Below are 26,392 nucleotides of genomic sequence, written 5' to 3'. Positions count from 1 at the left end.
TGGTTCCTTCTCCTTGGGCATGGGAAGTGAGCCTAGCTACTGATTGGGTGGGAGGTGTGGTTGTGCACCTAACCACCCAGGTTCAAGTCTCCTCTTGGCTTGAATTTGGTGCCTATTTTCTCTTCTTAATTAATGAAAAGTGGCCTAGTTCCTCCTAGGTTGGATCTTGTTTTTTCTTCTCATTGGGCATCACCGACCACTTCTGCACCAAGGATCAACCAGCAAAGATCACCTCAGTAGGAGGTTTAGCAAATTTTCTCACGATGGCCATCTTGTTCCTACTTCCTAGTCCTCCACAAAAGACCTGCAACCAAAAGAATCACAAAGCCACACTGAATCCCCATCCTACGGAGCCATTTCTCCATGAAATCCCACAAAGAACTGGAACCCCTTCCCACCCAAAAGTCTCCCAAATACAACTCAATTTAATTTGTGATGTTTTTAGAGGGTCGATGCGGGTGAACAGGACGTATAGCTTGCATACAAGTTAAATGCTTTACACCCGGGCGTCCAGCAACACGGACGCTTGCTTAATGGGCCTACGGACCGGCTTAGGCAGCCTCCCAAATTCCTGCACGTAGTCCAGATTGTTTCCCCACTCCCGAACGTATCGGCCACTTCCACCGCTGTCTGCACAGCGACTGCCTCCACCATGTCGTCCGCTCATCGTAGCTGCTACTCCGCCTCGTTGTTGCCACGCACACCTCACCTCACGTTGTGCGCGCCGCCCGTCCCCCCCCCCTCCATCGCACGAGCCTCCCGTGCTCCCTCCTGTCGCTGGTGCTGGTGGTGCTCGCTCCGCCCGTCGCGCGCACCGCCCGCCGGGCGAGCCAAACCGGGTGCTGGTGGCGCTGGCTGGTGGTGGTGCTCATGCACGCCGCTGGAGCTAGGTGCTAGTGGTGCTCGTGCGCTGCCGTGGCCTCGCCACCGGCTCCGACCCCAATGGCTGGAATTGGCCGGCCCGGGCCTCCCCCATGTTGGAAACGCATGCATGTTTCAAGTGCTTTGGATGTTTCATAGGTTTGTTGCAAATGTTTCATACGGATATTGCAAAAGCAGATCAGGATGTTGCATATGTTGTAATGGTTGTACACATATGTTGCATGCTCCTGTTTTCAATGTTTCATCTGTTTTTTTTACATATGTTGCAAGTGTGCTTATCTGGATGTTGCATATGTTTTCACACATATGATACAAGTGTTTTATCTGGACTAGGTTCGTGTCCGTGCGTTGCTATGGGATAGTTAACATTTTATACTACTAAAAGCACACGGATCGCACGATAAGATAATAATACTGTAAAATTAAATACCAACGTTAAAGTGACATTTAATCCAAAAAGAAAAAATTATGAAATTAACACAATCACGTAGAGCGCGGCATCGCAGGCTCACAAACCCTTCAACGATTCTCTTATGAATATTTTAGTTGTAGATCGCACACCTGTCAACGATTCTCATACACACGTGGCTTGCGGCTTATTACAAAAACATATAAAGTCTGTTTCATGATCTCTATCACCTGTAGATCTAGTTTGTATAAACCTAACAAAATTAGTTTGTATAACCTAACAAAATTTATTATTATGCATTTTACACTTTTAAGTTGATTTGATCATTTTTAGAAAATAATAAAAAGCTAATAAACATTTTTATTTGGGTACCCTAAACTTTTCCAAATTGATTCAAACATTCTTTTTATTTAGTTATGAACCATATTCTCTTTGTATTTAGTCCCCACATCCTTTTTTTTACCTACAGTATTTAGACTACAGTGATTGAAAATTCTGAAGAAGCACCACGTTTTTTAAAAGCACTATGTTTGTTTTGAAATGGATAAGAGTGTGTCAAGATCATCACCACCGGTTCTTGAGTGACCTCTTGCTGACCCCGGTTGTACTCCAGCGCTCCATAAAAAAGATCACCATCGTCTTTAAATTAAATAAAGCTTCCGGTACCTTCCAAATACCCTCTCTCTTTTTTTCTCTCTCTACCTTATCACCAACGCACACAGAACCGCGCACGCGTATCGGCCTCGCACCTCCCGTTCTCGCACATGGCGTGGAAGCACCGTCGTCGCGGCCACAGGCCATTGCCGTACCTCCGCGCCGCCCTTGCCTGCCCTCCCAGGCGCCTCCGCGCATGTCCCGGCAGCGGCAGCCGCAGCCGCGTGCGACCCCCGGCTGCTCCTCCGTGATCACCGGCGGCGGCCGTGGCCGCTCGCGACTTTCGACGGCTCCTTATCCGCGACCGGCAGCCGCAGACGCATCTGTATGTATCCGTCTTCCCAGCAGCGACACCTCTGCGTCCGCGCCTACCCACAACCCCGCCAAACGCAGCGGAGGCGCAGCTCAGACATAGCGGGCTCGTCGAGCAATCGGGCCTGCCCACCGCGCGGGGAGCGCAAGGTCGAGTTCAGCTGCAACAACGGATACGGAGAGCGTTCTGAGCCATGGCCGAAGCTAGCTCTCGAGCAGGTGCTGACCGGTCGCCGCACCACCGCAAGGAACGACGCCGCCACCGGCGGCCTTCTTCCCTTCCTAGCCGACCTTCTCCGCCTCAGCTACGCCGTCTCCGACCGAGCGCCGACCGGATCTGGCCTGGCTGCACCGCACCCACACGCCGCACGCCGCTCCGAGTTCGCCTTCCCTCCCTCCGTGTCCGACACAGATCCGCAAGTACGCTACGCCGCCGTACACACACGCCGGCTTTTCCTCCCTCCGTGTCCGACGCAGCGCCGCCAAATTCCCTCCGCACAGCTGCGTTTTCCATGGCAGCAAGTTTGAATGAAAATCGGAATTGAAAACAAAATCAGCTCGGATCGCTACCGACGTCCCGCGCTGGTCGCACGCCTCCCCTCGGATTGTTATATAGGTTGGCCTTCCCACATGCGTGCGCACACACCCAAATTCTCCGAATTCAGGCAACCATGCAATGCAAAGTCTCGGTACCATCAACGGTAGTATGACTACGAAGGACACAACTCCCGCCATCTCCTCGTCTAACTAATTTAGGCACAAGCAGGGTACGATGCATTGACACCAGGGTTCTCAGGCCATCTGGGTCACCATACTACCAAAGCCATCACGATTGAAACAAATCCACGACATGAATATGACACTTCAAAAAAAAAATGAAGATGTATAATTGTTCAGCTATCACACAAGTTCTCTGCCTAAAGGGTTCAATCAGATATATATATATATATATATATATATATATATATATATATATATATATATATATATATATATATATATATATATATATATATATATATATATATATATATATAATAGCAGTAACAAACTTTCACAGACATCGATGACAGGCTATGCAAAAGTATGTAAGAGCAGCACACATTGTTTAACAAAAACAAAACAAGTAACAGACATGTACATATCATCGATAAGCGATGTCAACATGGGTGGGTGTCAGTGTTACCACTTACCATCAGGTAAAGGGCAGACACAACATAACAGCGCAACAACTTACTCGAAATAGTCACAAGAATTCCAGGAAGAAAATAACAGGACAGGAAATCAACATCAGCAGTTCATCCGCAGGGACCAAAGTGCGCATCCACACGGATGCCACCATCTCGTCATCCCCAGCCAACAGGACATTTCCCCATGTGTACACAACCCATCCTCCGATTATTCAAGCTGTCAAGAGTAATGTATACCGCCTTCAGAGGGACCAAAGAATCATTTCCTTTCTTTTACCCTAGTAAGCCTGTTAAACCTCATCCACACCGCTGCTACTTATTTTTCTGGAGCAGCAGCTGCATGCACCTTTGGCCTTTTGGCATCAGGAACACGCTTGGCCTTCTGCAGGATCGACTTCTCATACCTCTCCAGCCCACGTGCTGACCTCCGCGCATTACACAACATGCAGTACCAGTTACCTCTCGGGATACATTCGAGAGGCGGAGTCGTGCAGTAAATGTGATAAGCATCATCACAGCCATCACACAATACTATTTCTTCATCATCCTTGTTTCTGAAGCAGCGTCTGCACAGGCAAGACGGGCAGTACCAGGACTACCAGCATGCTAGATTCTTCTGCTTCTCACTTGCAATCTGGCTTTCTTTCATGCACAGGACATGATAGAACTTGTAAGCACAGTAAGGATGGCCGCATACCAAGACCTTCCTGTTCTCATCTTCACATGTGCCACAATGCTTGCACAAGTTTGCTAGAGCAGTTGTTGAGAGGTCCGGTTCACTGTCTTCATTCATGCTTGACACTGAGCTCTCCTGCGTTTTGATGGCCAATTCAGGTTGGATAACATCTTCAGCGGGTTCTTCTGGCTTCTCCACCACGAGCCACTCGCATACATCGCAGCCTTCATGTGATCTGCCATTGTTGTTATTCTTTGAAGGTCCGTCTAATCCAACACAGCTGGGACAGTACCATTTTGCTGGGGCCTCTTCATCAATGGCAAGCTTGAGACATGAAACATGGTATGCAGCTTCACATCTATCACAGATAATTCTTCCTTGGCTGTCTGCCTTTCCGCCACAATCCTTGCAAATTCCATCCGATCCAGATGTCCCAGTTTGTTTGGGTATCGTAGAATGGCCAGAATCGCAAGGGGGAGTCAACTCCCTTAGGGCTTTGTGGGCGCCACCACCCAAATTTGTTTCCTAATAAAGAGTGCAGTTATTAATGAATGGGGTTTAACAAATCCTAACAACAAAACAATGGTCAGCAGACATGTTCATAGCACACCACTCACCTCTATCCTGTGTTCAGCCACATCAATTTCTGAAACGCCAGAAGCCTACAAAGAATATTTCTATAAGCAATGACCAACATAAATGGAATGATTTCAACAATACAACGCCCTGAATCAAAATCTATGGCTATCACCATAAATTATGCCAACGAAGCACCAACAGAAAACTCATGTTACCTGCTTTTGATGAGAAGCTTGTGAAATCAGTGAGAAACTGCTTGCCAGACCAGCCATTTGTTGGCCAACATGTTCAATCTTCTTCCATATCTAGATAATAAACAAATATACATACATATTAGAAGAAACAAACAGCATTGATGGTATGTTTTCAACTGCATGTTTATGGTAACTTCTGGGGGTGTTTGGTACATGAATAACAGCAAACAAAAGAATTTACAGATGAGAGAAAAATGGAAAAACAAATATCAGAGGACCTCTTTGGCCATTGAGATATATAGGAGGTACTAACACAAAAACCAAATCTAATTGCTTATTCCTTGGCCCCAAAAATATTAAGATAACTTTCCTGATTTTGCCTTCTTTCATTTAAGAACAGCAGTGAACAAGGTAAATAAATGCTTCCTCACAATACATGGATTGAAACATACTTATTGAGTAGTTGTGTATGGCAGCGTGACGCAACCCATGTCCGATTTATGTGCATTCATGACTACCATCACCTTGTGATTCACTTCAAGAGAGAAGTCCAAGGGAGTTGGCAAGGTGAGGTCAAGGGCAGCGGATGACACGGGCGGCGAGGAACAGAGCACAGATCCATGAAGACCAAGACAGCGGATCCCTTCCCACGAGAAACAGCTATTAGATGTCCTTTATTGGAAAAGGAGGCAATAGATCTCTGATTGGCCTCAAGCCAGCTGTAGAGAAATATGGCTATGAGGTCACATATACGCCCTTTTGGTTGAGCATACCTATTCCAGCTACAGTGGCATTGGAAAATGATTCTGATGTTTGGAATTTGGATGGTTATTAGAAGAATTTGCAAGGGCCAACCCATGCGCTGGAAAAAGGGACTGAAACAGGCAGCGAACACAGGAAGAATCATTCCTAACTATATGACCTTTTGAATCTATGTAGTCAAACAGACAAGCAAAAGGGACAGGTTTCAAATTTTGAGCATTGAAATAACCTACCATAGGCTCTCAAGTAGAACCACAGCTACATCTTTTTCTATATCAGAGAAAACAGCACAGGAAAAAAAAAGGAATGAGGCAAACAAACAAATAGGTACTTCGTACCTGTTTGATATCATGGTCAAGCAGCGCAGGGTTCTGTGCATAATCCCCATTTCTCATCTTGGCATCAATTATTTGCAAACCAATCAGGTCATCAGGCTTATTGACATGGAATGTTGCAGCTAGCAGATCACACAGCATGGCAAACTTCTCGGAGATTAGAATGTCAAAGATAGCTTTATGGCACATCGCCTTGTTGGCTTCCAAAGATGCAGCTGTTCCATCTTCTAACTGAACCAAGGCACCACTATTCTCTTCAGAATGTACAGCTCCAACAGGGTCCTCTCTTCCTGCTCCTTGGCCGTCAGCTAAGTTCCCCTGGTAGACCCAGAAAACAAAATAGAAGCTTTTGTTAGGGTGAAGTGAAAAGGTACCATTACGCGAGGTCGGCATGCACAGGTTATGTTGAATCTGAAGGACTGGATGGATTACTAACATGTTCTGTGGGCTGGCAACCATTATATCTGAGCGCATCTCGGATGCAGCTCTGAATCCCTCCGGAGCCCTGGTTCCGAGCAGTGGATTGCAGGACGCCCTCCAGCGTGTCCCTCCAGCTTCTCCAGCACCTGTCCAGGTTTTGGCGCCCACCTTGCTGGGAACTGGTGGCGTGCACCACCGCGCTCATCTTATTCTGCACAGGGGAGAAAGCAGGGGAATAAATGACAAATCTCGAGAAGCAAAAGCAATGACTGACCGATAATTCGGCACCCAAGAAGACGTATGCACGCCCAAGAAGACGAGTGCCAGCATTACAGGAAACCCTAGGCTCGAGAGCAAACGCTGCGACATAGAAAGGGAATCTCGCAAGACGGAACCGAAATCTGGCGGCATATGAACGAAATCTACGAGTAACTGAAGGCACCGCGAGGCTGGAGAGACGCCGATGCCCGTGGGCGCAGCCCCCGCGAGGGACATGGAGCCGAGCACGGCGTCCGCGGTGTCTCTGAGCGCGGAGACGGCGGCGGCGAGGCGCGCATCGGGGAGCGGGGACCAGGTCGGGTCCGTCCGTGGAGCGGGCGGCGAGCACGCGCGCGAGCAAGGGGCGGAAGACCAGGCTCGGTCTGTGTTTCGCACGAAGGGAAGCGAGGGCGAGCGATGCTCTTATAAATATTTTAGTCGCAGAGAAGAGACGTTGCGTATATTTATAACAGTTTCAAGTGTTTTTAATGTTTTTTTAAGGATTTTATACATATGTTTCAAATATTTTATTTGTTTTTAGACATACTTTACTATTATTGTATCTAAATGTTTTAAAACTATTTCGGGTATTGCAGCTGCATCCTCACCTTCTGTTGTCTCACTGCGCGGGAAACAGGCGTAGGCGGCGTGACATGGGTGGGCAGGCACGGGACAGGAGGCAGCGGCGCGGGCATCCGGGGGCTAGCGTCCGGACAGGCGCACTCAAATTTGGCTGACCCGAGCTGCAGGCTCGCGAGCTGGGCTGAGAGGCCCACTCCACCTCCAGCTCTGACTTGGAAGCGCCACCATGTGCGCTCGTGGACTTGGACCTATCGTTGAACGCCTCCGATGGACGTTGTTGACATCCTGCATTCGCAGAACATCTCGTACCTCTTAGACTCCGACAAGGAGGTGAAGCCGTCCGTCATGCAGCTCGCCTTGCAGAGCGGGGGTTCTCCACTCGGCGAAGGTGATGACGAGAATCGATTCTTTTGCCGTTTAGTTTTAGTTTCATCTGGATACGATAATACATCACTTCACTTGTTGGGATGGATGCTTGCGTGGGCACAGCATGGACCGAGGACGCCAGTGCGAGCTCATGGCCGTGCTGCGACGACTGCGGTTTTTGCAACAGGAAGCACCCGCCGGAGTGCCAGTGCAATGACATTTCGGTGCACGGGTGCCACCCGGAGTGCAAGAAGTGCGTCAGCTACACGCTCACCGCCGCCGCCGCCGATGGCATCCAGAAGCCGCAGGGTGGTGGCCCCGGCCACGTCCGCACCTACTGCTGTGCGGACATGCTCACAAACTTCTGCGAGCGCCGCTGCACGCCGGCGCCGGCTGCAGCATTCCTGGGTGAGGTCTTCTGACGGCTTCGGACGCCGTCGATCGCTGCTGCATGCATGCCAATTCGAGTTTGCTTCTCTTGAGCTTCGTCAGAGAAGAAATAAATAAATTAATGTCGCCGCTCGGCTCGATGCTTGCTCTTGCTCGATGCCTTGTAGAACTATCCTAGTTTGGTTTATGATGTTGGGCTGTGACCAGCTTTGGTTTGCCTGGTGTTTTGGTAAATCGCTATCAAATTTCAATTACTTTCTTTATATGATCTCTTAGCTAAGAACATTGGCTGTAATATTTTCTTGACTTGGCATGCCATGGTACTTTGTTCAAACAAGTTGATTGTACTGTCGTCGAGTGCAAATGGTGGGCCTAGCCACAGTCCTAGTTCTTTCTGCATTGAACATTTGAGCACCGATGTTGCTCTATTGTCAATTGGTTTGCAGGTCTTTCTAGATATATAAAGTATATAAATGCATAGTAGTGGACATGCTACCGACTGACTGAATCCTTTGCATTGTAACGATTTACAGAATTCGTGGCACTCGTTTGATTTGATCCGTGCCTCTGTTTGTTTGTTTTCCACGGGTATCTTCACTCCGATTTTATTTAGTGGGTGTGGAGCCAAATTAGCTGCATTGGCTTGACCCGTATCTGCCCCTGCTCATGCGACACCAGGGGCCAGTACGCTGCCCACTTAGTGGGGCACGAGGGTGGTGTCCGCAGCACCAAATCGGCATGCTCGGACGGTGTCTGCTGCCTTCCGAGAAAGCCACAGGGGCAGACGCAGGTGACCACCGCCGGGGCCTCATCCTCCAGCTGGGCGGCCACCGGAGCAATAGCCGCACGCCCCAGTGGAGGGCACACACCACGATCTGGCTGGCGGCAATTGAGGCTGAGAACTCCACTAGCATCGGGTCCTCCGTAGCGTCGCTTCCAGCGAGCGTGTCATGAGGCCAAGATGCCAATGTCAATGGGTCAAGCTCGGGAAGGCGTGTTCTTTAGCCAACTCGCAAAAAAAGGGAAGGAGCGTCGATGGACCGGAGCAACTGCAGCATCGCCGGAAGAGCCGGTCGGCGCTACCAAGGTGCTGTCCCTCAGCCGCCTAAGGCCGTCTCCTACATGGGCGTCGTTGCCCTCCGGCGACATGTGCAACGACAACCGGCATAGGCATAGCTCTGCCCGAGACCGGCGACCCATCGTGGGCAGGTGGCTGAGGTCCCGAGGTGTGATCGCGACAGCCCTAGGCAAGTTGTCGTGGCAGGCCGCCTTTGTCAGAAGCACTGATTCTACTAGTAGCCACCACCCGTGGCCACTTGCAGTCGCACGCAAAGGTGTCGGAACCCGGCCCGCTACAGCATAGGCAGCGCTGCGACAGCCAGCAGGCCACCATCCGGTGCGAGGAAGAGAGGCAGTTGAGGCACTTTCCGTCTAGGGCGGCCGGAAGGCGGGTAGAGGATCGACGGTCCACCGGACGTGCAGGACGTGCCCTATCGCTACCGCTTAACGCCACCCGCGACAAGACCGGAGATACGATTGCGGGCATTGGAATGTGGCCCGAGCCGCAGATGGGCTGGCATGCGCCACGTGTAATCACGTGCAACTCGGCTGGCCCCGGCGTTTGCGTCCCAGCAGTGGACACGAAGCCCGTGAATGAGCCGCGGGCGTAGCCTACGATGGTTGGGGCGCTTGTGGCGCCCGCTTGAATGGTTGCATCACCACGAGTGCCTCCGACGAAGATGGACTGCGGCTGGGCTCTCTCAAGCCGCGACGATGTCCTCGGCAGCGGCAGCACCCGACAAACCGCGTCGAGGTAGGGGGTTGGGGAGGTGGTCGGCGATGTTTCTGCATAAGAGGCGTCGAGGAGGTCATCCTCTGCCCACAGCCGAGCCTTGTAGCATGCATGGTCTTGTAACATCTTGCTGAGATTAATTTCTCTAGTACGGTGCTCTTATGTATGATCTAACTAACTAGAAACGCACACTACTACAGAAACGTTTTTGGCGGCGGGCGGATTAGCTTTCCCGCAGCGGGCAAACGAGTCCGCCAGCGCCGAAAGGTCACGGTAAATCGTGGCCTTCCCGCGGTGGGCCGCTTTGCCCGCTGCGGTTAATCGGTTTACCGCGGCGGGCACGTTAGGATGACCGCCGCGGTTAATCGTTTAAAAAAAACAAAAAAAAAACAGGATCCTGCCGGCGAGCCCATCGATGAGCCCGTCCCAGCCCAATACTGGAGCCACCGCACTTCGCTGGATCCACCGCCGGAGTAGGGAGTCGACGCGGCCGGCCTGGATCCATGCATCCACCCTGGATCCGCTGTCGTGTGGATCCACGTCGCAGGGAGTCGACGCGGCCGCCTGGATCCGCCGCCGTGTGCCCGTCCCTGCGCCGCGCAGCACCTCGCCTATGAGAGAGAGAGAGAGATGAGGGAGGACTGAGAGGAGAGAGAGGGTGGGAGAGAGAGGGAGAGACATACTGGGCGCCCTGGATCCACCGTAGATGCCGCCGCGCGGGCCTCGCCGAGCGCGCCTCGCCGCCGCCCTGCCTCGCCTCACCTCGCCGAGCACCGCCGCGCGCGCCTCGCCGCCGCCCTGCCTCGGCTCGCCTCACCGAGCGCCGCCGCGCGCGCCTTGCCGAGCCGAGCGCCGCCAGGGAGAGGAGGGGAGGGGGCGCATCGCCGGGGAGAGAGGAGCGGAGGGAGGAGATCCGCCGGGAGGAGTGTAGGGCAGGGGAGAGAGATTTGTGCGGCGCGAGAGAGGAGGGGTAGGGCAGGGGCGAGGGAGAGAAGTGTGGTGCGGCGCTGAGGACTCACAGTGAAACCCTACGCTCTTGTATATATACGCGACCTCAGAATTGGATCGTATCTGGGCTCTGGATCGGGCAGTATTTACTGCGGCGGGCCTTATAAAATGCCCGCCACGGTAAATCGATTTACCGTGGCGGGCACCTTAAGACGTCCGCCGCGGAAAATAGGGTATTTTCCGTGGCGGACATCTTAAGACGCCCGCCATGGTAAATCTATTTACCGTGGCGGACAAAAACGTCCGCCTCGGTAAATAAAAAAGGCCCGCCTCGGTAAATCATGGGCATTAATCACAGCGGGCAAAAATTGTGCCCGCCACGGAGGCTATTTTGATGACGCTGCGCAAATTCGTTTTTGTAGTAGTGGCAGGAGCACTTCCATAGTAATCACTCATTTTCTTGGACACAACACAAATAATAATCCTTCATTCAGTTCATAATAAAAATGCTAATATGCTCCACCGTGGGTGTCCATCCCCCGTTCGTCCGTCCGGACGCTCTCTCTCTCTCTCTCTCAAAAATAACTCCCGACATTTATCCCACTCTGCCTCTCTCGTGCGTCCCATTCTGCACAACGCCACGCCCACTTTGCGACGCCACCGGCAGCATTCCCCGCGGAGCCTCTATCCCGCAACGTGCTCCACTCCTAAGCACCCCATCCCCCGCCAGGCGACCAGGAGAGGGGGCCGTCGCTAGCCGAGCCTAGGCCAGGCGCAGCTGGCCGCTGCTAGGCCACACCACCATCCTCGGCCGCCAGCTGGCCAGAACGAGCCATTGCCCCGCTTTGCGTTGCATCGTACGCAAGAAGAAGGTTGAAAAACGCATGTTGCAAGGCTATGTTTCAAGTGTTTCAGATGTATCATGGGTATGTTGCAATGTTTTAAATGGATATTGCAAAAGTAGATCGGAATGTTGCATATGTTACAATGGTTATACACGTATGTTGCAAGCTTCTATTTTCAATGTTTCATCTGTTTTTTGCAGACGTGTGTTGCAAGTGTGTTTATTTGAATGTTGCATATGTTTCGTACCTATGTTGCGACTATTTTATCCGGATGTTTCATATGTTTTACCATAGTTTTCATGTGTTTTTTTGTAAGTGTATTAGATGTATGTTTCAAGTGTTTCATCTGTATTTAGACGTATGTTGCAAGTGTTGCATCTGGATGTTTTAAAAGTAGATCGGGTGTTGCATCTTCCTCCTCATCTTCTGCTACCTCGCCTCAGTGTCTCCTCCTCACCTTCTGCTGCCTTGCATCTTTCTAAGACTATGGAGGGGGCGCGGCGAGGGCCGGTGGAGGGGCGCGCCGGGGGATGGAGGCGTGGATGCGAGCACACACGCTCTCCCCTTCTGTTACGTAGGCAGGAATAGGCTTCTGTTGGACTCCAGTTGGTGGCAGGGATACCGCTTCCGTTGGCCTCCCAAACACACGTATCGAGTCACGTTTACCTAGTGCGAACTGCATCCGGACGTGCTGCTGAGCCCGGACATCCGGGCACTAGTCTTCCCCTAATTAAAACTCAAAAAGAGTTACATGTTCCACTGCTGAGGTATGGTAAAAGGACCAGGCTCCATGTGGTCTATGGTGTGCATGATGCATGCATCAAGTGACGGAGCGATGATTGCATGCATTGCAGAAAAATGTTAGTACAGGATAGTGTGGAGACAGGCCCATAACAATGTCGTCGGTTGTGCCAAAATGGGTTCAAATGCTTGGTGTGGTTTAATATCCACGCTGCCTCCCTTTTTAACCTTTATCGAGATTCTGGCTACGTACGTGTCGACAGATCATGGTGGAGAGTCCGTCCAATTTATATTTTATTTGTTGGGTACTAGTAATTTAATTAACAAATTTTCATGTAACAAATTGCTATGTTTCTTAATAGTTTGTTAATTCTGAATGCAGCTCCAAAATTTATAAAAGGTTGTTGGTCGTTGGCTGGTACCCTGTCCAGGCACTATCGATGGACAAAAATTATAATTTAGTGGATCATAACCGAAGCCTGTAATAATATATAATAAATGCAAAGCTCAATTAATCCGATTCATTGACTTGGTCCTGAAACGCAAGTATGTGATATCAACATGTTGAATTTCGACACGGACGAAGTTATCGCGCGACGGGGGAGCGCGCGACCCGTCTTCAACCTCTTGCCGTGCCTCTGCTCCACCGCCCCCTCCTCCCCCGCTTCCCCCGGCTCGCCCACCGTCCGCTCTCGCCTCCTCGACCCCACCCTCCTCCCCGTCATCGCCCCCGCCGCGACATGCTAGGATCTGTCAGAGCTCCGCAGCTTCACCGCCTTCTTCCTCTCCCCCCCTCTCGCGACGGCGAGCTCCGACCGCTGCAACCACCCTTTGGCCATGGCGCCCCTGTCCCTCCCTGGCATAGCCGCCTTCGCCGCCGCCAGGCCCCGAACCGCCTGTCCTCCTTCCCCACCGCCTGCCCGGCCTGCCTCACCCCGGCTAGCCCTTCTAAGCCGGCCGGAATTGTTGAAGAAAGAGGGGCGCTAGTCGACGGAACCCTAGTCAGAGTTGGGGAAGAAGGCTGGGACACGGTCGGGGCGCGGCTGAGTGGGGCATGGGCGTCGCGTGGGCCGTGAGCGAGGGCGTCGTGAAGTAACTTTTGTGTTGTAATTTAATTTGTTTGCAGCATTTTTGCTTGTATGCAGCTGAGTGTCTGCTACAAATTGGTTCAAGCATTTTGTGTGGTATATGTGGTCACTTTGGAGACGGAGGATTTTCAACTTCGGGAGAAGGGATCTCTTGTTTCTGCCATTTTTGGGTGTCCTGGATCGGAAGCCTGCTACTCTTATCTGGGAGTTTCATTTCGCAGGTTGCTGCAGATGTGCTCCGCCAGCTGTTAAGGCCCATACCCATGGACCCGAAAGAAACTCAACCAGAGTAACGTTTCAACTGGGCCGACAACTAGTATATTCGGCATTTTTTGAGGGAATCAGTAAACTGGACTCCCCTCTTTCTATTCTCCAAGTTATAACAAATTGCAATCCATCCTATATTGAATGGGATTATGGGAAGCTAATAACACACCAAATTTTGCCGATGCCGTGGAGCTTTTTTTTTTAGATAATGGATAAACATCCGGCCTCTACATCCGTAGATGTACACAGCCCAAAATTACAGAAAATGATAAAACCAAAAAGAAAGCCAAGGTCTTATAACATGACCAAGACGCTAACTTAAACAATAAAATTGTTTCCATCCGTTATTGGATATCTCTAGAGCAATAACTTCTAATTTCTTGCTTATTGTCGAGAGCGCGTCCTTAGCTTGCTCTTCACGCTGCAGCTGGGCCCAGAAGCGTAACCAGTACGCTCCCCTGAAAATGACCTGCATAATAGAGTTAGATTTTATTTTATTAAAAACAACATCATTACGGCATCTCCAAATAGCCCAACACATAGCAGCCACTCCCACCCAAATCAAATTTCTAATCCTTTTATTTTGATTAGACAGCCAGTTACCAAACATGTGGCTGATTGATCTAGGTTGAGTTAAACTAGTAGCAAAGAAGATAATCCTCCAAATCATTATGGCAATAGGGCAGTCCAGGAATAAGTGTTGAATAGTTTCATTCCCATTGCAACAAACGCAATTCTGACTCCCTTTCCAATTTTTCCTAGACAGGTTATCTTTGGTAAGAATGACACCTCTTTGTAGGAACCAGAGGAAAATTTTTATTTTTAGAGGAACTTTTATCTTCCAAATCTTCCTATGCCGAAAAGATGTATTTGTATCTATAAGGTTGAGATACATGGATCTGACTGAGAATGAACCTGAGCTGGTTAAACTCCATCTAAAATGATCAGATCCATTATTAGTTCGACATGAGAAATACTTGCTACTAGACTAAGCCATTCTGTAAGTTTATTACCCACCAGAGCCCTCCTAAAAGAAATATTCAGAGGGCTAGTGCTCATTATCTTTGAGACTGTAGCGTGAGGATCTCTCACAATATTATATAAAGATGGATAACGAACTTTCAGAGGCCTAGCACCTACCCATACATCATCCCAAAATCTAGCCGTGGTTCCATCCTTAATATCGAAAGAACCTTTTGCCAGCACCTCATCCTTGATATGCATGAGGCCTCTCCAAAAATGTGAATCATTTGGCTTTGCCGTGACCTGGGATAAACTTTTTGAATTTAGGTATTTATTCTGTAATAGCGTTTGCCATATGCCTTCTGTGTTCATGAGATTCACTAGCCATTTTGCTAGTAGGCATTTATTTTGCAGTTGTAAATTCAGAATACCTAGTCCACCTTGATCCTTGGGACGACAAATGATATCCCATTTGGCAAGGCGGTATTTATGTTTCTCTGAGGATCCTTGCCAGAAGAACCTCGACCTAAAATGATTGAGTTTTTTGATAACTCCTTTTGGGATCTCAAAGAAAGACATCATAAACATGGGTAGGCTGCTTAATACAGAATTAAGCAGTACTAGACGTCCCCCATAGGATAAGTATTTCGCTTTCCAGCATGAGAGCTTTTGTTCGAATCGCTCTTCAACTTTTCTCCATTCAGAATTAAGGAGTTGCCGGTGGTGCATAGGGATGCCTAGATATCTGAAGGGGTATTCCCCTGCTTTACAGCCAAAGAGATCAGTGTAGAAGGATTCCATTTCTTTGGCTGCCCCAAAGCAAAAAATCTCACTCTTGTGGAAATTAATTTTGAGCCCAGATAATTGTTCAAAGGCGCATAGTAAAAGTTTGAGATTTTTCGCTTGTTCTTGATCGTGGTCTAGAAACATGATGGTGTCATCTGCATATTGTAGGATTGATAAACCATCATCAACCAGGTGGGGGATAATTCCACTTATCTGCCCATCCGCTTTTGCTCTATTAATAAGAATAGCTAGCATATCAGCGACGATGTTAAATAAGATAGGTGACATAGGATCACCCTGCCGGAGTCCCCTTCTGGTTTGGAAGTATGGGCCAATGTCATCATTAACTTTAATCCCCACACTTCCTCCAGAGACCATATTCTGAACCCACCTACACCATTTAGGTGAGAAACCTTTCATACGCAAAGTCTGTTGTAAGAACGACCACTTGACCTTGTCATATGCTTTTTCAAAGTCAATTTTGAAAATGACTCCGTTTCTTTTCTTAGAGTGTAATTCATGGATGGTTTCGTGGAGAATTACCACACCTTCCATAATATTCCTACCTGGCATAAAGGCCGACTGTGTTGGTTTCACCACTGTTTTGGCAACCGTATTCAGTCTATTTGTGCCCACTTTTGTGAATATCTTGAAACTCACATTGAGGACGCAAATTGGTCGATATTGCTGAATTTTTGTGGCATTTTGAATCTTTGGAATTAGAGTAATGACTCCAAAATTCAAACTGTAGAGATCGAGTGTCTCCAAATGTAGGTCTGCAAAGAGACAAAGAAGGTCCTCCTTGATAATTTCCCAAAAAACCTGATAGAATTCCGCAGGAAAACCATCTGGTCCTGGAGCTTTATTATGTTCCATCTGGAAGATTGCATCCCTCACCTCAGATTCGGTGAATGGACTAATTAAGATATCATTTTCTTCCGGGGGCACTTGAGGAATATCTACAATATGATCCTCCTCAAGAGTGATAGCAGATTGTTCGGGGGACCCAAAGAGATTCTTATAATAGTTTGTAATATGGCTTTTGAGGCAATCATCACCAATTACAGCACCTTGATCATTTTCAAGTTTGTAGATATGCTGCTTTCGGTGTTTCCCATTAGCCACTAGATGGAAGAAACGAGTGTTAGCATCACCTTCCAATAGTGTTTTCACCTTGGCACGCTCATACCACTTGAGTTCCTCCTCTCTCAGCAGATTAACTAGACGTTCTTTTAAATAATGTTTTAAATTAATTTCTTGATCAGATAACTGAGAAGTCTCAGTTTTCTTGTCAAGAATTTCTAAGCGTCCTAGTATAGTCTTCTTCTCTTTTTTATAAGACCCGGCAGTATGTTTAGCCCATCCCCTCAGATACTGTCTGAGTCTGCGGATTTTGGATTGCCACCGCTCCAGAGAATTTGATCCTGAACAAGGAGATTGCCAGATATTTGCAACCATACCATAAAACCCTTCCCTTAATAGCCACCCTCTCTCAAATTTGAAAGGGTGATTATTTAACTGGTGGGTCGAGTGGCCAGTGCTAAGAACGAGAGGGGTATGGTCAGAGATATTTCTATCTCTAGCCTCAACTGTAGTGAGTGGGAATTGATTCTCCCATTCAGTGGTCACAAGGACTCTGTCTAACTTTTCAAAAGTCGGGTCATCTCCAGGTCCTGCCCAAGTATATTGGCGGCCTGACATGACAATCTCTTTAAGATCCAGAGAATCAATGACAGCATTGAAAAGATTAGGCCACTTATAGTCAAAATCCCCTGAGCTCTTATCTTCTCGCTCTCGCATTATATTAAAATCCCCTCCTATTATATAAGGAAGAGATTCTTTAGAGCAAGTGTTAGCTAGTTCTACCAGGAAAGCATTCTTGTTTTGAATTTGGGCAGGTCCATATACTGTATATAGTACGAACTTGAAGTCATTAGATTTGCACCGTAGGGTGAATTTTACATAAAAATCTCCCTCATCTATTGCTCCAATATCAAAAAAATTCAGATCAACCCCTAAAAGAATGCCCCCTGATCTACCATGGGGGGCCATGGTGTGCCAAAGAAACTCATGTCCCGCACAAAGATCTTTGAGGACATGATCTGGAAAGGATTCACGTCCAGTCTCGGAAATTGCAATAAAATTGATTTGCTCTTCCTTAACTAGTTCCCTCAAGTACCTATGTTTAGCCAAGTCTGCAAGACCTCTGCTATTCCAGAAAACTCCCTTCATTTTATAATGATTTTAGAAGGGGTTTTGGCCTTTTTAAGAAGTTTGACTTTGCCACGAATTTTGGCATTGTTATAAATCTTCTTTGTACTGAGAGGTGGTGCATCAATGATGGAATCCAACTCAGCAACCGGCATATTCTCATTTAGATCTCCACAAGCGTGGCTGAGAATACCCTCAAGGTGGTCCTCTTTCTCAACATCACTCTCTATATCAGAGCACCTAGAGGAAGAACAACCTTTTTTTGTATTTTGACAAAAGGCTGACCTAGCTACCTCAATATTTTTTAAAACTGCAACAGTAGAGGATTCTAGGTTGATGCCTACCCTACCAAGGTTTGAAATAATTTTCGAATCTGGAAAGGTATTAAAAGAGTTACCTGAGAATTCGAGGTTCTTTTTCGCCGTCAAACGTTCCGCCTTATGGAGTGTATGAACATCCGCTAAAGTTGCGTTTCTGGTGCTCCGTCGTAGTTCTTTGATGGGAACCACCACAGGTGTGGGATTGGAGGCTCCCTCAAGAGATGGTGAGGTAGCACCCGCTCCTTCCAACAATGCTGCCTCCAAGACGGCCTGAGATGCACCGGCTGGTGCCACCGCTGCCTCTCCCAAGGTCGTAGCAGGGGGAGAGGGTGCAGCAGGCAGTGGCGTCTCCACAGCCTCTCCAGGCTGGGTGGAGAGAGTAGCAGTGGCGGTAGTCCCCGCTACCTCTCCCCAGGTAGCAGAGGCCGGCACCACCACTGTCTCTCCCCCGGTCGGCGTGGACAGGGGGGCGAGTGGCGAAGTAGGGCCCCCCTCCTGAACCTCCGCAGCGGTGGACTCCATCACCTGAGCCACCTCAACATTGGGTGACGACGAGTCAAGCCGGAGCGTCTCCTCCGTCGATGTGGCCGAGCCACCTCCCTGTGCAGCCATCAGGGCGGTGACCTCCAGTGGTGGGGGTGCCGGGCCACGTCCCTGTGCAGCGGGGGCGTACTCTGGTTCCTCCACCGCTGCAGGGACCGACGTCATGATACCGGTCTCCACCGCTGTAGAAGTAGAAGAGAGGGCCGCCTCCGATGAGCCCCCAACGAGGCCGCACCCTATATCAATAGGGGCAGCAAGAGACACCAGCTCCAGCGGTGGCGAGGGGGAGGGCAATGGCGGAGTAAAGCCCTCTCCTCCCTCACCCGAAGCGTCGACAAATGTACTAGCAATCTTTGTCGAAGGTAGTGGCACAACAGCAGAAGAAAAAAGAGTATTATTAGAGTTAAAAAACGCTAATTCTTCTTGTGTTGGTGGAGAGTAACTCTTCCTGGTAGTCCCCAGGTCAGACTCCAAAGCAACTTTAAGACTGATCTCATCCAAGAGTTGCTCACAGGCCAAGTCCAAAGCTTCATCTACTAGATTTGCCTGTTGCATAGGTGGGACATTTTGAGTATGCTGCGGTGCTTGTTGGGAAGACTTCCTATTATCCTGAGGGTTCTGCGGGTTAGGATCTTCCGCATCTTCCATTTCACGGTCTCCCTCCTCCAGATCTTTATCACTCAACAAGTCCTCATCAGACGGATCAGCACCGGTGTCGGCTTGTAAATCTTCCTCCGCCTTGAAAAATAGGCGGTAGATACTAGTGCCAACACAAACGTCCGCCATACCTGGTATCTTCTTGGGGTCAAAAACAGCCACTAGAATGCGGGCTTGACCTGTTGCCCTGAGATGAACCATGTCCACCTTCTGCGTAGCTCCAACAATAGTCCCCACTGCCCACAGCGATAGGAACGAACGCAGGCGCCTAGGGACACCGGTGACATTTAGCCATACCTGCTCCAACACCTTAATAGGCTGCACATCATCCACAAACTCAGCAAAAGATATAGTGCCTTCCTTGTTCTTTGTGTTGATGGTGTCTATTGCTATCATGCGATCCAGTTCTTCTTTGCTGGGGAAGGGGACAACATAAGAGTTAGCCCCCAGCTGTTGTACCTCCCAATCCCAACGGACCGGGATAATCCTAGCCAGCTCCGCCTGAAGTAACTGTGCCGATACTTTGCCGACTTTGACAGTGACGAGTGCTGCAATTGAAGACTGTGATGTCTCCACGATCTGATTATTTCTTGCACCCTGGATTTGGAAAAACCCCATCCCATCCTCAGCTGCACCACACAACGCGACTGAGGGTTTGGGGCCTCGCAACAAAGGGCATAAATTTGTGAAGTGCTCATCCGTGCAAATAGTGCACACCTTCTTCACTGTGTTTCGTTTCCTTTTCTTCCCTTCTTCTTGCTCGGCTTGTCCCTGTTCAACCACTGCAGCCTCTGTTGCAGAGCTATTTGGACCTTGATCTTTGTCAGCTTCACCTCCTGCGTGCCGAGGGTTTCGTCCACCCCGGGCAGAGTTGCCCCTACCGCCGGCCGGTGGAGGGCCAGCCGGTGGAGGGCCTCCACGGCCGGCAGAGGGTGCTGGACCCCCACGGCCAGAGTTGTGCATCGGACCCCCGCGACCACGTCCTCGATGTCCCTGGCCGTCGTCCCGTCCGCGTCCGTCGTCGATGATGGCGCGGCCGCGACCCCGGCGGCGATCGGCTCCGCCGCTGCCAGGAGCGCCCCGGCCTCCTCTCCTTCCCCCGTCTCCCCCGGCCATCAGCACCTCGAGGTATGACGGAGCGCAGGTTGCGGCGGCGTCGATGATCGTAGGGTTGACCACTCGACGTCTCGGGCCTCGGAGTGGTTGCGTGGAGGCTTCGGCTTGCGTGGGACCGCCCTTATGCGGTGCGACCAGAGGCCGTCTCGTAGCCGACCGAGTCGGGGCGACCTGAGCCGGTCGCGTCGGCTTGGGCCGAGTCCGGTTTTGGATGACGGTGGATCCAAGATTTGGAATTTGAAATTGAGGCCGATGGACACCCGGACGCCGGCGAGTTTGCCGCTGCAACGCCGGCGAGATGAAATCGCCGATGGAGGGTAGAGGCGTGATCCGTGGTGGTGGCAGTGGTCCTTTCCATGCCGTCATCAATGGTAACCGGACTCGCCTTGGGGATGGCTTCGGGATCGGTTGACATGCGGTGGCCGTGGCCGCAGGTGCGGGAGAAGGGCCAGTGATCGGCGGCGCCGGCGCCGCTGATGCCGTCCTTGGGAAGAACCGCGGCAGGGCGTCCGCATCTCCCAGCTCCTCACAATCGGACTCCGTTTGATCCCAGAACTTGCCGACGATCGCCGCTGGATGAATGGGATCTTTTGCTGTGATGCGCCGTAGGGCTTGTCGAGTTGAGGACGCCAGGGTGACCGGTGGAGGCATCCCGCCCGCCGACCTGCCGGCCGGCCACCGGCGAGGGGCAGGATGGGTTCCGCCAAATGGTGGAGATGGTCGAGCAATGCCACCGCCTGATCCTTCTTTACTTCTGGCCTACTAGCTTGTGTGGCTCCCTGTGTCAGACTCCCTGTGCCCGTGGTGGCGCTCATGCGCACATCGGTCCGCCATCCACCGCGACGCTGCAGCAGCGCCTGAGCGTGAGGTGCCGTCTTGCCGATGCCGATGCCGATGCTGATGCGATGCGCCTGTTCGGTGTTGCTGGGCTGTCGGTTGGGAGGGAGAGTAGGAGGAGAAGCCAGAATTTTTGATACGATAGTTTCTTGCTTCTATATTTTTCTTTTTCTAATATTATACACATAAATGTACATACTGTACATACGAACTTTTTTGGCACAAATTTTGGGTGTATTCACTGTATATACACCTTTGAATACAAATGGGCCCGCCCCTGCCCACGCTGCACGACGCCGCCGCTCTCAGGTCCCCACACCCTCCATTTTCCAAACTCCCGATCGATGCATCTTTTTATTGTCCGTCTTTGGTTGCATTGAATTGGATGGATGTCGAGCCGAGTCAGAGTCCATGGAGAACCCGTCTCACGCGCATCAGGCAATGCACCCTCATTCGTCGCCTCTTGTTGCTGCTTGTGATATGCTGTTAGGTTTGGCATACCTCCATATACCCGGAGGCCCCGATCCATCATATCTATCGAACTAGCAAACCGACATGTTTAGAGGCAACTAAGAACCGATCTTTCAGAAAACTCAACCAGGCAGGAAGAAGGATCCATTCGGCAAACAGGAGGGATGGTGCATCGAGGAAGAAAACTTGTGGAACACCCTCAGCTTCAAATTTCTTACCAGGGGAGAAATCCAATCCCTCACAAAGCTACTCAATAGTAGGGTCATGCTCTAGCTCCAAGAGAGCACCAGAAGAGTGGTCCGTGCAAGACATCGACGAAGTGAGAAGAGAGGGGCACACCGCACCAGCCATAGGCACACCAACGGCAGCCGAGAGAGCTCAAAGGGAGCAGCGGAGGTGGGCCGCTAGAGGTAGTGGGCGGTGGCTAGAGGCACAGTTGGCATTCTTATTACATATAATAATGTTTTAATCACTCCACATAGGATTTAAAAATATTCGCTTATTCAACCTCCTTTATAGGAGCAACTTATTTATTGTATTCTCATATTTTTAGTCATATGTTTTCAAATTTATATATAAAACTAGCAGAATAGAAAGTTGGACAAAATATTCTCATGTAATGCACTGTCTGTTCATGGTAATAATAGAATAGCTTGGCAAGATACCCACGAATGTACCATAGTAGAGGGTTTTACAGTGATTAGTCAAGAGAGTGGATGAAAACAAGATAAATATGTGCAGCTGAGAAGAAAGTGTGAAAACTGGTTAGACCAATATGGTTGGATCTTTGTTCCAAATAGAGGTTACAAAATAAATGGATTCTAAAAGCATGGTGTAAGAGTCTCATTAATTTTACCCTCAGGCACCAATACTTCCTCCTTGGAGGCACCTGCCATGGCTTCCACCTTGCGTCTTGGGTTCTTGGTAAAAACCTAATCCATGATAGACGGGTCCAAGGGACTATGACACCTAGGAGGGGGTGGGGGGGGGGGGGGGGGGTTGTTGAATTAGGCTTTCTAAAAATCTACTCAAAATTGTGCCATCTAATTTCCACCTTGTAACGACCCAAGTCCGTTACACCATAGGCTGTCACTTTTGGATACCCGAGGCACGATCCATTGGATTCCATGGGCACCCTTAGCCACCCAAGCCAAAGAGTGTTACGCCCTAGTAACCGACTACATGACGACACACAAGTTAACTGCCGGCCAACCACGACAACCAAACGACCGTCAAAGGAATACATCAATCGAAGAACCCGGCTTAAGGCATTTATGTTTACCAAAGGAATAGAGAATGGGCACAGCCATTGCAAGCCTCAATATGGACTCAAGGTCAGAGAGATCAGGTTCACAAGTTTGGATAGGCGAAACCAGAGTGTATCGGACAGTCCGACATGTTTTCCGGACCATCCCATAAAAAGTACAAAGACTACAGATCAAGTAGGAAATGAGCTGTCATCCATTAAGGGGCATGGCCCACATGTCAGCACAAATTGGAGATATTTCCCAACACCTGAACCTCAGCTCCACTCACTCTCCTCTCATTTCCCTCACACACTCTCTCTCTAGAAGAAAGAACAAGAGAAGGAAAGGATGAACTTGACTGTGGAAGTGAAGAAGAAGGTGGAGAAGTGAACCAAGATTACAAAGAGCAGCAAGATCAGCATCTAGATCAAGTACTTGAGCTCCCACAATCTCTCATCTCATGGATCTTTTGGTGGGAAGCAACCCAAGTAAGAAATCTCTCTCCTTAGCTTGGAAGCAAGAAGGACAAGTGTGGATCTTCAACCTTGATGACAAGGAGTTCATCAAGAGCCCAAGCTAAGTTGTCATGCTCAATCTCTCTATATCCTAAGGGTTTTCTCTAAGATAAGGAATCACTAGTTACACTAGTTAACCCAAGCCTAAACCATAAGGATCCCAAACCTAGTTGTCAACCTAAGCTACACTAGGAGTGTCATGCACATGCATGAAGGTCTCAATCGAAGATCTAGGCATGAACCCCAAGTCATCACCCAAGAACCCAAGAGCATAGGTTCTATCGCCCAACTGACGGAGAGTTCGTCATTAGGACGAAGTGTCCGTTAACCCCTAGTCTAGCCACTAGAAAGTCTTATCTGTAGTCAGCCGGGACCATAGAAGTGTCCGCGGTACTCCGCGGAGTGTCTATTGAATTATAAAACCTTCGAGCCAGTGAACCCGAGAGTGACCAGTTCATACCGGAGCGTCCGTAACTCACGACGGAGCGTCCGGTGAATTATAAGGAATAGTCACCCAGCAACCCGAGAGTACCCAGCTCATACCGGACCACCCATCAGTAGATCGGACCATTCGAGGATAGTCATGAACCTTAGAACTGATTAAGTCTTGAGCATACCAGAGTCTCAGTGACCTCCCACGGAGTATCCGCCAACCATACAGAGCCGAACAGAGTCACCTCACCCCAATACCCGGTGAAACGACCCCGATTTCCGCGAAGGGAAATCCACAACGTCGAAGTGTAATAAGACCATTGTAGATCATATTACCCAAATTCCAGTCGAATATCACATCCATACAACGATAATATCAGAGTGTAAATAGTGCGGAAATACATAAATTATTACATCGCCGCATTGGCGGAATCAAAAGTAGCATTCATTCATAACAGCTTGAAGATAAGATCGCCAAACTCGAGCGTAGGAACGAACCCCTCATCCGTCAAACTCCTCGGAGCTATACTCCTCAGCAGAACCTGTGTGCCAAAATTTATCAGTACAATTTGTACTGGCCACTCCCAACCCTATGAGCATTGCTTTGTGGAAATTGGATGCAAGTTGGATATAGTCAAAAGGAACCTATAAGGCTGGGGTTTCCTATGTATTTAGCATATCAAGTATATAAAAGTGTAGTCAAGTTTTAACACCATTCCCACACACATTCCACCCCATTTCCATTCCAGAGCCAGGTTTCGATCCTGGGATCGATATACCACCATCTCCATACCATTACCATACCATCGCTCAGTCGACAGGCCAACTCCCTCTCGGCACTGTCTCAAGGCCCGTAGCCCCTGGCTATGACCGACACTCTCTCACGGGGGAAGAAGAGAAGGACTCATCTCGCTATCTAGTTTAAGCGAAACCCAGGAAAGGTCCATAGCTGACAAGTCGGCACATGTATCGATCGATCAACCATACACTCTGCAGAGGTTTTACATAACCACAAGATCCGCCTTCCTTGCTGACCGTCGTCAACTGGGCTGATTCCGGCCGCTTGCTAGCCAAGGATAATGCCACTCTACCATTCAGCCCTGGTACACCCAAGTCTAGTCTGGGGTGGCTGAAACTGTGAGTCATGAGCCGGGTCCACAAGGTCTCCATGAAGTCTCGGAAGGGTGCAGGGGAAATCCTCCGCGCCCCGTACCTCCTTACACTGTCCGCTATCAACCTAGCAGTAGTGGCAATATCCTACCAAGTAGTCTGGCCGTCCCGCACCATATAGGGCGAGTGGTACGTAAGGCTTCCTGGTGAATCTGAGTACTAGTAGGTCCTTAGGGATGACCAAGCTAGAATGTCTTCATCAGGGTTTCCATTTACCGTGCCACCACAGCACCTCCATCCCGGACTCCTCCCATCACAGGTTCACACCTAGGACCACCTCATATACCATTTACCCACCACAGGTATCCATTCCAGGGGTTCCCAGGTAGCACCCCATGGCAAGACTTGCCCCAGGCTCGTCGTATACTCTAACTTGATCGACACAACCCTTACCCTCCACGCACCCAAGTTACACACGCAGCACTCTCCACATAGTCCAGTTATCACCAGTTTCCACCACGCATCAATGTAGTACAAGCGTAGTAGAAGTAATAAGCAATATAGCAGCAAGCATGTGTCTAGCCTAATAGCAGGGTGAGCAGGGGTAAGGTTGCGTCAAAGTAAAGGCCATCAAGAAAGCATACTACCATGCAAGTCCTATCACAGTGTGATTACAACTATAAAGTAAAGCAATAGCAGTACTATATTAGCCATGCGTAATAGGTGCTACGAGATTGGGTGGGATGTGGCACCTTCAGTGTAGTCGTCTCCGTACTCCTCACAGTACTCACGATCCTCGTCCGTCTAGTTCTCCTCCGAGTCTGCATCGATCGCATTATAGTCGCGTTAGCGACGTCTATAGAATAGCACAAAGAAGCAATGAAAATTCAAAAGAGCCAAATGCACTCAAACATGGGTTCATTGCGTAGAGCTCGATTTTAGATGAATTTTGGTCCTGGTTTCATATTTTTCTGAGGTCATATGAATTAGTTATGAATTTCCGAAGTTTAAATCATTTCTGAAAATAGAAAAGGCCGAATTAATTCTGGGCTGACACGTGTCCCGCTGTGACTGGTCCACGTGGCATGCTGACGTCAGCATGACGTCAGCGTCTCAGTTCCGAGTTGACAGGTGGGGTCCAGCTGACGTCAGCATTACGTCAGCAACGTCATCAGTTCCGATAGGTGGGTCCAGGGGCTCTTGGGTCACTGACATATGGGTCCGGTCAAAATCAACATCAGTCAACAGCAAGTCAATGGTCAACGGTCTACGGTCAACGGTTAGGGTCACTGACATGTGGGGCCAGGGCTGCTGACGTCACTAGCTGATGTCATCGTGACGTCAGCATGACGTCACCCCCGCTGTGTTGGCTTCTGACGTGTGGGTCCCGCGTGACGTCATCATCTGACATGTGGGTCCAGAGTGTCTGTGCCACTGACATGTGGGGCCAGGTCAACGGTCAACATTTGACCGGTCAACGGTCAATACGGGCCA

General features: G+C 49.6%; 2 protein-coding genes across 2 annotated transcripts; both read right to left on the bottom strand.

Moving 5' to 3' along the window:
* Positions 1-3,301: 3,301 nt before the first annotated feature.
* LOC136527508 (PHD finger protein EHD3-like) lies at positions 3,302-7,090 on the bottom strand. The gene is made up of 6 exons (XM_066520265.1): positions 6,840-7,090; positions 6,430-6,624; positions 5,997-6,311; positions 4,918-5,007; positions 4,741-4,785; positions 3,302-4,648 (listed from the first exon to the last, which is right to left on the bottom strand). The coding sequence occupies exons 1-6, from the start codon at positions 6,906-6,908 to the stop codon at positions 4,043-4,045; spliced, it is 1,320 nt and encodes a 439-aa protein (XP_066376362.1). The 5' UTR covers positions 6,909-7,090; the 3' UTR covers positions 3,302-4,042.
* Positions 7,091-13,883: 6,793 nt separating this feature from the next.
* On the bottom strand, positions 13,884-20,981 carry LOC136528433 (uncharacterized). Its single transcript, XM_066521395.1, has 2 exons — positions 17,619-20,981; positions 13,884-14,159 (listed from the first exon to the last, which is right to left on the bottom strand). The coding sequence occupies exon 1, from the start codon at positions 20,935-20,937 to the stop codon at positions 17,668-17,670; it is 3,270 nt and encodes a 1,089-aa protein (XP_066377492.1). The 5' UTR covers positions 20,938-20,981; the 3' UTR covers positions 13,884-14,159; positions 17,619-17,667.
* Positions 20,982-26,392: the final 5,411 nt, after the last annotated feature.

The sequence above is a fragment of the Miscanthus floridulus genome, chromosome 19 (assembly GCF_019320115.1).
Source record: "Miscanthus floridulus cultivar M001 chromosome 19, ASM1932011v1, whole genome shotgun sequence".
Classification (NCBI taxonomy): domain Eukaryota; kingdom Viridiplantae; phylum Streptophyta; class Magnoliopsida; order Poales; family Poaceae; genus Miscanthus; species Miscanthus floridulus.
The sequence above is the reverse complement of the archived record's forward strand: the minus strand, read 5'-3'. Positions and strand labels throughout refer to the sequence as shown.